At 45.5% G+C, this 13,163-nt stretch overlaps 1 protein-coding gene across 12 annotated transcripts in view; it reads left to right on the top strand.

Annotated features, from left to right (window-relative positions):
- The first annotated feature begins 2,841 nt into the window (after nucleotides 1-2,841).
- LOC119965324 (rap guanine nucleotide exchange factor 6-like) overlaps nucleotides 2,842-13,163 on the top strand; it is a 498,093-nt gene continuing 487,771 nt past the window's right edge. For 11 of the 12 annotated variants that reach the window (XM_038795925.1, XM_038795924.1, XM_038795922.1 and 8 more), the window contains exon 1: nucleotides 2,844-3,636. In XM_038795925.1, coding sequence (XP_038651853.1) covers nucleotides 3,568-3,636 — 69 coding nt within the window. In that variant the 5' untranslated portion in view covers nucleotides 2,844-3,567. Of the gene's footprint in view, nucleotides 3,637-13,163 lie in introns of all 12 variants that reach the window. The other variant, XM_038795930.1, reaches the window with a different exon arrangement.

Below are 13,163 nucleotides of genomic sequence, written 5' to 3'. Positions count from 1 at the left end.
GATTCTTCATAATTTTGATTAACATGTTTATAGTTGTTTTACTCAGGTATGTAACAAGTCCACCACAGCCTTTACTTTGAGCCTTTCCTTGTTGCTCTAATCGTTTGATTCTTTCTTTAGACTTGTTTTGCACTGCAGAAACGTGAGCTGCCATAATGGGGTCATATTTTGCCATCAACTGCACTGTAGCTAAAAAATTGCCATGATTCAGAACCTCATTATCTAGAGTATAGGCCGATTCATTTCTGTGACCTCGAAAAGGAAGTGCTTGCTTGCCTAACATCTTTATGATGTCTGTAATCCTCATGACAATACTTCTCTGCTTCAATACTTCTTTCCTTTTAATTAGTGATGCTGCAAAAAAATGATCTAAGGTGCCATCATTAACCACACTGATATATTTCTGAGCATTTCTGACATGTGTTGTTGTCGATTCATGTAAAGTCAAGCTCTGGCTAATACGCCTGTAGTCACTAAAACCACATACAAAGGGTGACGGATTACAAGTGTTGGAAAACTCAAAGGCTAAGCAGTATGAACAATATAAGCATCTATTTTCTTTGTTATATGTTAGCCATTTTCTTGGGATGAGTCATTCATAATTTTCCTCTCATACAAACGAGCATCAAATGGCTGAAGTGGATGTTCAGCAAAAAACTGTTTTAGCTTTGCTCGTGATGGATATTGGAAGATTCCAGTAATTGGTCTTTCATTTTGTTGCGTAGGTTCATTTACAGGATGTGCTTAGAAACCAAGTCATTTATGCTTGAAGGAATATCTGATTCCCTGTCACTAGTTGAAGCTATGTGTTCAGATGTTGCAACTACAGGCAGTACAGATACCGGAACAAGGAAGCCAGAAGAAATATTGGGCCTGGGTTGATTAGTAATGGATATACTTGTATTTGTCTCTACATTCAAAGTAGCTCTTCTCTGTTCTTGTAACTCGCATGTCATTGCATCATCACCATGAGCATTGTTTCTTGCTTCTTGATTATTTGTTGCAGAACTGGATATTGATGTGAATTGTGCTTGTGGTATTATAAACTCTGTAATAGGCCTGCATCGCTTGGCTGATTCCTTCCTTTCTGCTTCTTTTTGTTCTTTGCGTTTTAGTGACCCAGATTTATGCTTTTTCTTTTCCATGCTGGTAGGGGTAATATTCCTGAAATAAAAACTTAATTAAAAATAGCCCACATTGGGAAAAATTAATATTGATGATTGCAAGAATAACTTGAAGGAACGCCAGATAAACCCCTACTTGATAAAAAAATATAAAATAACTTACTTACACTTCAGTAGGCTATGTTCATTAGTCAATACTACTGTGGCCTATGCAGCTTCAGAAGAGGAGACAATCCACTGTCCAGTGTTCACACCAGCAAGCAACGGAGACAACTGTTGAAACTTAGAAGTTTGGTCCGACTATAGTAAGACATTAAGAATGGTCCCACAACCAAAGTTAACATGTCCAGTTTGATACCAGTGTAGTGTTACAAGTCGCAACCCTTTGAGTTTACCGATCATGGCTTATCACTTCAATATCTTTGACCTCATGATTCACGGTCAAAGGTACCGCTTCTCCTTTTCGGTGACCTCACGACCCTATGTACTGCTTGATATCCTTTCAAGTTGCCGACCATCTCAAATCACGAACTGTAACTTTATCTTTAAATTCACACACTCTTGCTGAAAACGTGGATTTCCAACTATGTCCGACCCGGGTGAACCAGCCACCCCCTCCCCTCCCCCTCCCCCTCCCCCCTCCCCCTCCACTCCTTTTCACATCCGTTTAACACTGCTTCATTCCTTCATACACTGAGTGATTATTTGTTTGTTTCTTTATTGCATTTTTATTTGGTATTGCTCTTTTTAAAAACAATTATATTTTATTAAGTTAGAATATAAATCTCAGGAAAGAAGTTGGAGATTTATTTATCTAATTAATTATAATTTTTAAGGGCCCTTCAGAGATTCACTGGCTTTCACTGGATTTCACTTTCACTGGATTTCTTGGCTCTCTGGGCCCCTGACCGATGTACCGGCTGAACCAAGACTACTGCTTGATATCCTTTGAAGTTGCTGACCATCTCAAATCACGAATTGTAACTTTATCTTTAAATTCACACACTTGCTGAAAACATGGAATTTCCTTGATTATGCCTGACCCGGGCCCCCCTATTCCACATCCACTACCTCCCCTGCTTCATTCCTTTTCATGCACTGCTTATTTGTGTCCTGTTCTCTTTTTTTTCTTATTCCTTTTTATTACTAAAACAGTTGTCTGTGTTTGTTTCTTTACTGCATTTTTATTTGATATAGGGGGCCCACTTCATCAGGGGCCCACTTGCCATCGGGCAAGCTGACACCCTGGCCAGTCCGCCACTGGTCCAAAGGTGTGCAGGTTAGGTGGATTGGCCGTGATAAATTGCGCTCAGTGACCAAAAAGTTTAGGAGGGGTTGGGTTGGTGCTGGGTTGAATGGCCTCCTTCTGCACTAAATGACAATTCTTAATTTTTATCTTACCATCTGTCATGGCAGGATTTGAACCTGAGCCTCTGGTTCACTAGTCCAGTGAAGATACAGATACCACTCAGCCACCACCTCCACCAATTCATAGTCCCCTCAAAAGGGGACATACTGGAGGAGAACAGGCATCACACCTGATCTGACGCTCTATCTCAGCCAAAGATGACAAGAATGCGTGTCTCTGCCGTTTGCAGGAGTGAGCACCTCTCGCGAGAGGCGTTGCCCTTTTCAGTTGCTGGCGCTGCACTAAAGTCGGCAGTTAGAGCCTGTGGGGCATATTGCGCCGAGGGGAGAGAGACAGAGAGAGACACAGACAGTGAGAGCGTCAGCTGGAAACTTCCAACCATGCCCGCGAACGGACAGCCTGCATTTCCTGCAGTGGCAGCCGGGGAAAGTTAAGCAACAGCAGCAGCAGCAGGGTGAAGTTGGGGGAATGTTGTTGCCGCCGCCTGCCGTTTGATTGACAGCAGCCCGGAGCGCGCGGCTCCCACTCACCCAGCCAAGTCGCCTCTTTTTTGTAAAGTTGGCAGTTGGTGTTTGAGAGACAGACCATGGAGGGAGAGTCATGAAAACAACCCCCACACACACACGAACAAAAATAACTCCGAACGACCCACTTGGGCAGCTGGGCGTGTGTGTAAGATCTGATCATGTAAAAGGTGTGTTTTTTTTTTAAAAGAGAGGAGGACCGGGAAAAGGGAACTTTGACCCAAAGGAAAAACAACATTTGATTTTACTTCGACTTCCCATGGGGGAATTCGCCTTTTTCACCGAAGGGAAAAGAGGTGATTTATTTTGAAGTTTTTTTTTGTTTCGGAGGGAGAGAAGATGTGCCGCCGGGCCGGATGGAGTTTGCAGCCGTCCCCCCCCCCCCCCCTTGTTTGAGTTTTGAGTGACTGGCTTGCAGGAGACCTGGAGGATATTTAATAAAGATAATAAAGATCTGGGCGTGCGGCGGGATTTCTGGATTTATTTTTTAAACTTGGGAGATGTGTTGCTTCAGCTGAGAGGGAGAAAGTCTGCAACTCCTGAGGAAATAATGACTTCCTACGTGGACCAGCTTTTCAAACAGGTTTTGATGAAAAAGCCTTCGGAAAGAAGCCAGCAGGTAATTTCTGTTTATTGTTTGTCAGTGTAAGTTTACTTTACATTTTGCTTGAACCATTCTTTGCTCCTGGAGACAGAGAGAGAGCCTCAGGCACCACACGCTGGCCATTTAAAGGCAGTGTCCCTCCGCCTTGGTTTCTTTATGTGCCGACATATAATCTGTTTTCTCTCAGATTTGGGAAGGGTGGAGATTTCGTCTTCCGAAGCTTGTTCCCACACGCATTTAAACACCCTGTTCACACCGAGTGCTCTTCATGTGAGTCAATCATTGAGCGCATTCAGTGTTTGACGATATGTGTCCAAAATACAGTCAGTCACTCGATCTAAAAGAAAAATATAACTAGTCAAGTCCTGGAAGTTTTAAGGAGTATGTATTTTCATTTCTTTGTGCAACATGCTGAATTCAGTATCTCTACTATGAAAACCAAAATGTTACAAGCAATTCATTAGACGTGGGAAAGAAGTTTGGGTGGTGGGAGTTTATTCTGTTCAAACAGAAATGTTCAGTTTTATCCACGATATTAGTTTATTTTGTCTGTATTACTTACAAGAACATACATCGTCTTGTGTTGACGTAGGTGGGGGTGGCTACCCCTGTGTGGGTCTATTAAAAAATGTCAGTCTGATGAGATATGTGTGTGTGTTATGCTGGTAGTTCAGCCTTCCTGTGTGACATTAATGCTTCCAAATCTCAATGAGAAGTTGGTATAATATTGTGATAAACACCACAGGTTGTGTTTTTAAAGCTTTTCTGATGGTTTGGTGGATATGGTTAACTGCTTTTCCATAATTATTGTAACTTCAATCTCAGATAATCTAGAATTGAATCATATTGGCTCAATATTGTGGTACAGAATTGAATTCCTGTGTTCTCTACTAAAGGCCGAGGCTGCACTACAAATTGATGACATTGCAGTTCATAATGCCATAAATGATTTGAGTTCAAATGTGCAGTTTTGGTCTCCTTATTTAAGGCAGGATGTAAATGCTTTGGACGTGATTCAGAGGAGGTTTACTAGACTGATAGCTGAAATGAGCCGGTTATTTTATGAGGATATTGGACTTGCTTCCACTAGGGATTAGAAGAGTGAGGGGGTGTCTTGATTGAAGTACAGATCATGAACAGTATTGACAAGGTGGATATGGAGAGGGTGTTTACCCTTGTGAGTGAGTCCAGAACGAGGAGGCACTTTTAAAATTAGGGGTCGTCTTCCTGAGGGTTGTGTGACTTTGGAATTGTGCTTCACAAGGTGGTGGAAGGAGGGTCACTAATTTGTTTTTTGCTCTGAGACCAAGAGTTGACTCTTGTTCGGCCTATTGTGCCAGCAGGTACTTGCATAAAAACACATTAAGAAATCTTACAGCACCAGATTAAAAGGTCCAACAGGTTTGTTTCAAACACTAGCTTTCTGAACACTCCTTCCTCAGGTGAATGAAGAGGTATGTTCCAGAAACATATAGACAAAGTCAAAGATGCAAGACAATGCTTTGAATGCGAACATTTGCAGGTAATTAAGTCTTTACAGATCCAGAGATGGGGGTAACCCCAGGTTAAAGAGGTGTGAATGGTCTCAAGCCAGGACAGTTGGTAGGATTTTGCTTGGCGATTTTGCGTTGTCGCGCGTCCTGAAGGCAGCCTTGGAGAACGCTTACCCAGAGATCAGAGACTAAATGCCCTTGACTGCTGAAGTGTTCCCCGACTGGAAGGGAACGTTCCTGCCTGACGACTCGTGCGACTCGGCCAACGATGTCTACCTCATACACTACAGGAAAGGATGTCCCGAAGCGTGGTACGTTGGCGAGACCATGCAGACGCTGCAACAGCGGGTGAACGGATATCACGCGACAATCGCCAGGCAGGAATGTTCCTTTCCAGTCGGGGAACACTTCAGCAGTCAGGGGCATTTGGCCTCTGATCTTAGGGTAATCGTTCTCCAAGGTGGCCTTCAGGACATGCGACAACGCAAAATCGACAAGCAGAAACTTGATATCCAAGTTCCACACGAGTACGGTCTCAACTGGGACCTTGGATTCATGTTGCATTGCATTCATTCCCCACCATCTGACCTCGGCTTGCAAAATCCTACCAACTGTCCTGGCTTGAAACAATTCACACCTCTTTAACATGGGGTTACCCCCATCTCTGGATCTGTAAAGACTTGATTACCTGCAAATGCTCGCATTCTAAGCACTGTCTGGCATCTTTGAATTTGTTTATATGTATGTTTCTGGAGCATACCTCTTCATTCACCTGAGGAAGGAGCAGTGCTCCGAAAACTAGTGTTTGTAACAAACCTGTTGGACCTTTTAACCTGGTGTTGTAAGATTTCTTAATGTGTTTTTATGTAAGTAGCTGCTGGCACAATAGGCTGAATGGCTTCCTTCTGTGTATCATTCTAAGATCTGGTCCTCGCTTAAAGGCTTCTGAGAGTAAAGTTGCTATGTGTTATAGAATCATCATAGAATTTACAGTGCAGAAGGAGGCCATTCAGCCCATCGAGTCTGCACCGGCCCTTGGAAAGAGCACCCCATTTAAGCCCATACAATCTAACTATCCCTGTAAATCAGTAACCCCACCTAACCTTTTTGGACACTAAGGGCAATTCAGAATGGCCAATCCACCTAACCTCCACATCTTTGGACTATGGGAGGAAACCGGAGCACACGAAGGAAACCCACGCAGACACGGGGAGAACGTGCAGACTCCGCACAGACAGTGATCCAAGCCGGGAATTGAACCTGGGGCCCTGGAGCTGTGAAGCAAATGTGCTAATCACTGCTACTATGCTGCCCTGATGATTATATTCTTATCAAAAATGTAAAGCAATCTGCCTTGAATTTTTTTAAATTTCTTTTGTTTCTAACATGTAGGCACTGTATTAAGTAAGCCTAAAGTTACAGTACTGAATAATTTCTAACTTCTAACAAACTACTGAACAGGTATAACAGATCAGGTATAACAAATGAAACATGAACTAATGGGATTGAATTGGAATGTGTATACAATGTATTGCCATTATTAAAGGATTCCAATACCTACCTTGTGTATTTTCACTTTATTTAACAAATACTGATGAGTGTCTTGTAATGTGACCATCAGTGTACGTCATTAACTTGGTTCTTTTGTTAAAATGAAGTGTTAAAACGTGAACATTTCCCAATTCTTGTGGGGAAGTTAAATATTTGAGACAGACCAGTCACTGAGATTATTCAGTCCGCCAGCCACGTGTTTCTCGGCGGCACGCCGTTCGCTGGTGACGGGATTCTATCTCTTTGCCGATTGTCAATGGGATTTCCCATTGTAACCACCCAATGCTGCTGTGAAACCCACTTGCCAGCCGATCTGAACTTCTGGTGGGAAAATTGAATCGCAATGACTGGATAATTCCGGCCACTGTTGCTTTGTTTCTCTTGCTTCCCCCCCCCCTCTTTGTTGGTTTCTCATCTTGCCTTTAGAGCATTGGATGTGCTGATATAATGAGGCACCTCCAGATCAGGCAGGAATAAATTAGACTGGTCCTTGTGCTGGTAATACACTTAACTGTTGAGTTGTAGTTCATTTGATGCAGGATTTCCCAAAGTTATACAAGCTAAAGAATATTTTGTGCTGTATGACTTGAAAATATACAATCAGATTAAGTAACTGTAACACGTGAGGAGATATTAGGAAATTGAGTCCAGAAATGAGACCCCAAGTAGCAGGCAATTTAGGGGTTAAACAGACTGAGGGAATAAGAAACCTACTGGCACAGCCAGTTAAATTGTCCCAGTCAGACATAAACTTGTTAGTGGGAAAACACAGGATAGACACTGTTGAGAGCAGATCGGGCGTCCGTAACAATTGGTTATGTTAGCAGGATTTATTGAATGCTAATATACTATGCACATGTTAATACCATATCTTCAGGGAGACTTCCGGTGGCGGCCATGGAGGAGTAGGTCGCACATTTGATAGCTCCCACCTTTGAAGGACTTTTGGACCTTTTCCCCCCGCTGGATTTTATGGGATAAATCGGTGAAGAGTGAGACAGTGAGGAGAAATCTCCATCCAGTGTATGGAGAATTGGACCAGAAGTGGCCGTGTGAGAAGACAAAGTCCTATAAGGAAGACACGAGCAGAGCTGACAACGTGCGAAAGTATAGCGGAGAGCAAGAGCCGCGTGGAGATGGCACAGTGTTCGACGGAGCAGCTGATGAAGTTTTTCGAAGATTGCTTCGCCAAGCTGAAGAAGCACACGCTGGACCCGATTTAAGGCTTTGATTGATCAAGTGGTGCAGAATCAAGAGACCCACGGAAGAGCGATCGAGGAGGTAGAGAAAAAGGTGTTCGAGCACAAGGAATACATAACTGTGCTGGAGACCAAGGTGGAGATGATGAATGATCGCCAGAAAAGAATGCAGAGAAGCTGGAGGACCTGGAGAACGGGTCTAGGAGGCAGAATCCTAGAATTGTCGGCCTCCCTGAAGGCAGTGGGGGATCGGATGCGAGGGCTTATGTGACGGACATGTTGGACAAGTTGATGGGGGCTGAGGCATTCCCTCGGCCCCTGGAAGTGGATAGAGCGGAAAGTAAAGAGCAGAGGCGGGATACTGTCCTGGACCCAGTGGGGGTGAATGAGGTGTTTAAGGATTTTTATAGTAAATTATATGAGATCGGAACCCCCGGCTGGTGTTGAGGGAGTTTTTGGATCAGTTGAGGTTTCTGAGGGTAGATGAGGATCTGGTGGAAGGGCTGGGAGCCCCAATTGAGATTGAGGAAATAATCGAGGGGCTGGAGGGCATGCAGTCGGGCAAGTCCCCGGGGCCTGATGGCTATCCGGTGGAATTCTATAAGAAGTGTTCCGAGATATTGAGCCCACTGCTGGTGAGGACATTTAATGAAGCAAGAGAGAGAAGGGAGTCCTCCCCCCAACAATGAAATCGAGGCCTGCGACATTGATCCTGAAATGGGAGTAGGATCCAGAGCAATGCGGGTCATACAGGCCAGTTTCTCTACTGAATGTGGATGCCAAGCTGCTGGTTAAGATACTGGCCACCAGGATAGAGGACTGTGTCCCGAGGGTGATAGGGGAAGACCAGATGGGATTTGTCAGGGGCAGGCAACTCCACTGGGTCTCGTTTTACGCAGGTGACTTGCTCTTGTATATTTCAGACCCGTTGGAGGGGATGGGGGAAGTTACACGAATCCTGGGGGAATTTGGCAATTTTCCGGGGTATAAATTGAACATGGGGGGGGGGGGGGGGGGAAGCGAGATGTTTGTGATTCAGGCAAGAGGACAGGAGAAGAGACTGGGAGAGCTGCCGCTTAGAATGGTAGGAAATAGCTTTCGGTATATGGGAACCCAGGTGGCCCGGGAATGGGAGGCACTGCACAAGTTAAACCTATTCCGGTTCAGAGAACAAATTAAAGGGGGCTTTAAGAGATGGGACATGCTCCCTCTATCACTGGCGGGGAGAAGACAGACTGTGAAAATGACGGTCCTCCCCAGATTTCTGTTTGTCTTTCAGTGCCTCCCCACCTTCATCCCAAAGGCCTTTTTCAAGTGGGTGAATAAGGTTATTTTGGGCTTTGTGTGGGCACGAGTGAAGTAAGTGTTGCTGGAGCGCAGTCGGGGGCATGGTGGGTTGGCGCAGCCGTACTTCTGCAATTACTACTGGGCGGCTAATATAGCCATGATTAGTGGGTAGTGGGGGGAGGGGTTGGTGTGGGAACTGTTGCACGTTTTGGTATGTGGGCAAAACGTGTTTATTGGGGTGTATTAACTTCCAAGTGCTTAACACCACTAGGCTCTGTTCTATGTATTTATTCAGCTTAGGAGTCGCCAGGTGCCGTATAGACACCGTCACGAGTATTCCAAGGTCAAGTTCAAAGTAATAAAGACGATACACCGATTAGTAAGGTCCAAACGATAATATTTATTATACAGTAATAATAAATACTCATGCACACACTAAGAGACTAAGCTATGACTAAACTAAAGTAATCAGAATACTTATCTAACAGGAACAGGCAAGGTCAGGGAGCGAGGCCTTCGTCCTGGTCTTGGGCTGCAACCTTCAGCAAGCGTTCTGGTCACTGGGGGTTCTAGCGGGCTTAGTTCGCGTAGCGAGCGTCGTACTGGCACTTACGGTTCGGCGGCTGGTGCTCGACGGCTGGAGTCAGAGTGTATCTTCAAGGTCTTGGTCAGGGCCGGAGCACGGAATAACAGACCGGACAACACGAGGTCCCTGTCTTTTATAGGGATCCCATTGTCCTTCCCTCTTCTTGGGCGGGCTTTAACCTTTGGTTATCTATTGGGTCAATTCCTCATCGATACTGTTTTAATTCCCCAATGCGAGGGGGTCTCCGTGATGGGGGGGGGGCGTTTCTTATGCCCTTTTGTTTGGAGGTTTCTGGTGCCTCGATGTCTGGGCCTTGATTCAAATGTGTCCATTCAGAATCAAATGTTTCTATTGTGTGGGTGTTCAGGTCTGATTGCCTCATTAGCATGCAAAGCGTTTTGCCATTTGCACCTAGCTAAGGTCTTCTCACCTGAGCCCAAACTGGTTTCTGCTACTTGCAGAATGCAAAATGCTCTCTTTGCAGACTGCTGTTTTGGCTAAACTGCCTGTTTCCCTGCAGTCTTAGCGCTTGGCTTACTTTGTAGCTCAGCGTCCATTTTAGGTGGCTACAGAACGGATGGAGGAGTCATGCAAAGACACAAGTTTGGGAGCACTGATAACGGCACATCTTCCATTCTCGCCGGCCCGATGCTCCACAAGTCCAGTGGTGGTGGTGGCTGTGACAATCTGGGGGCAGTGGAGAAGATATAAGAGAGTGGATGGAGCATCGATTTGGACCCTGATTTATAATCATCGGTTTGCACCTGGTAGGCTAGATGGTGGGTTCCGGAGATGGCAGAGGGCAGAAATTAGAAGGATGGGGGATCTATTTATAGATGAGAGCTTCCCCAGCTTGAAAGCCTTGAAATGGAGGATACATTTGAATTGCCAGCAGGGAACCGGTATAGGTATTTGCAGGTGCAAGACTTCTTGAGAAAGCAGATTCCGGCCTTCCCACTGCTGCCGCCACGGGGGATACAGGACAGAGTTGTCTCCAGTACCTGGGTGGGAGAGGGGAAGGTATCAGATATTTACCAGGAGCTGTGGGATGCAGAGAAAATCCTGGTGGAGGAGCTTAAGGGCAAGTGGGAGGACGAGCTAGGAGGAGAGATAGAGGCGGGTCGATGGGCGGATGCCCTAAGCAGGGTTAGTGCATCCTCCTCATGTGCCAGACTTAGCCTGATACAATTCAAGGTAGTCCACTGGGCACACATGACTGTGGCCCAGATGAGCAAGTTTTTCAGGATAGAGGGCAAGTGCATTGAAAGCCCAGCAAACCATGTCCACATGTTCTGGGCATGCCTGAAGCTTGGAGGGTTCTGGCAGGGTTTCGCTAAGGCAATGTCCACGGTACTTAAAACACCAGTGGTGCCGTGTCCGGAGGTGGCGATCTTTGGAGTGTCGGAAGAGCCGGGAGTTCAGGGGGCGAAAGAGCCCGACGTCATGGCCTTTACCTCCCTGGTAGCCTGTCGATGGATCTTATTAATGTGGAGGGATTCGAAGCCCCCTAGAACATAGAACAGTACAGCACAGAACAGGCCCTTCGGCCCTCGATGTTGTGCCGAGCAATGATCACCCTACTTAAACCCACGTAACCCGTATACCCGTAACCCAACAATCCCCCCATTAACCTTACACTATGGGCAATTTAGCATGGCCAATCCACCTAACCCGCACATCTTTGGACTGTGGGAGGAAACCGGAGCACCCGGAGGAAACCCACGCACACACTGGGAGGACGTGCAGACTCCACACAGACAGTGACCCAGCCGGGAATCGAACCTGGGACCCTGGAGCTGTGAAGCATTGATGCTAACCACCATGCTACCGTGAGGCCCCTAGTTTAGAGACCTGGGTTAGTGACATGGCTGGGTTCCTCAATCTTGAGAAAATAAAGTTTGCCTTAAGAGGGTCAATAGTAGGGTTCACCCGGAGGTGGCAGCCATTTGTTGACTTTCTCGGGAAAAATTAAACTGTCAGCCGAAGCAGTATTCCAAAGGTTGGGGGGTGTGTGGGGCGTGGAGGGCCGGATTGTTGTTTCATGTTTGGGGTGTGTGAAGGTTGGGATGGGGGGCAAATGTTTATTGTACCACATTCATGGCGTTGTTGTTGTTGTTGTTGTTGTTATTATTATTATTATTATTATTATTATTATTATTATTATTATAAAAACTAGCAAATACCCTAATAAAAATATTTTAAAAAAAAACATATCTTCAGAAATTAAGTGATTTAAAATGTTGAGCACAAAATATTTTCTCCTTTAACTCCAATATCAATTAAAGCTTTTATTTCAGGGGAGAGAAAAACTTTTTCTTTTCGCTTTTTCTCCTGAAGGTAGTATTTGTGCAGGGTATTCTGCCATGTGGGCACCACACCTGAGCTTTTTCTATGACTCCTCAGGCATGCATGTCTCCTTTCGGTATTTTTTTTAACAGACGTAATGATGGGATATGAGTTGATGCCAGTTAAACAAAATAGGTGGTGCCAGGATTTGCATAGAGCCTCCTATATGTCTAGGGGGCATATTATATTTGAAGTAGTTGAATGCGTAGTGTGTTCTACTTTACTTTTGTCATCCATATGTTTTTCACGTCATTCCTTAATTTAAATTTGTATGGAGCAGTATTACTTGAATTATTTATTTTAAAAAATATATTTTATTACAAACTTGTATGAAAACAGGTTGCAGGCAAATAAACACCCGGGAAACATACATCCGAGCAGTCAACTATGCAGTCTGTACAACATCATCTCTCTCTTCCCCCCCCCCCCCCCCCCCCCCCCGCCTTAAATGGGTCACCAACATCCCCACCTTTTCTCAAACCCCTCTGCAGAGCCCCATAACTCCTACTTTATCTTCTCTCACCGCAAGAAGTTGCACAAGTCACCCAACCAAGCCACGACCCTCCGGTGGCTATTTGACCGCCACTCCAGTAATATTTGCTGCTGTGCAGTGAGCGAGATGAAGGCCATGACATTGGCAATTCCCAAATATCTCCACCAAAGGGTCCGGGTTCACCTTCTCCCCTACTACCCTGGCTGGAACCACAAACACTCCAGCCCAGAATCTTTCCAATTTTTCACAATCCGAAACCATGTGTGCATGATTCGCTGGCCCCGCCCACATCTCTCGCACCCGTATGCTACCCACTGAAAGAACCCACTCATTCTCGTCTGAGTCATGTGCATCCTGTGCACCACCTTCAGGTTCATCCTTGCACAGGAGGAGGTCCCGTTTACCCTATGCAGTGCCTCACTTCGTGCTCTCCAATTGATCTCCCCTTCCCATTTCTGTATCTTCACCACCCGTTTGCCTCCCTGCTCCCCCAGCCACTTCCACATCCGGCAGCAGCAGTCGTTCCAGCAGGGTATATCCCGGCAACTGAGGGAACCTCTTCCAGACCTTCTGCGCAGGTCTCTAAC

The sequence above is a fragment of the Scyliorhinus canicula genome, chromosome 4 (assembly GCF_902713615.1).
Source record: "Scyliorhinus canicula chromosome 4, sScyCan1.1, whole genome shotgun sequence".
Classification (NCBI taxonomy): Eukaryota; Metazoa; Chordata; class Chondrichthyes; order Carcharhiniformes; family Scyliorhinidae; genus Scyliorhinus; species Scyliorhinus canicula.
Note: the sequence above shows the minus strand (reverse complement) of the source record. Positions and strands in the feature narration are given on the sequence as shown.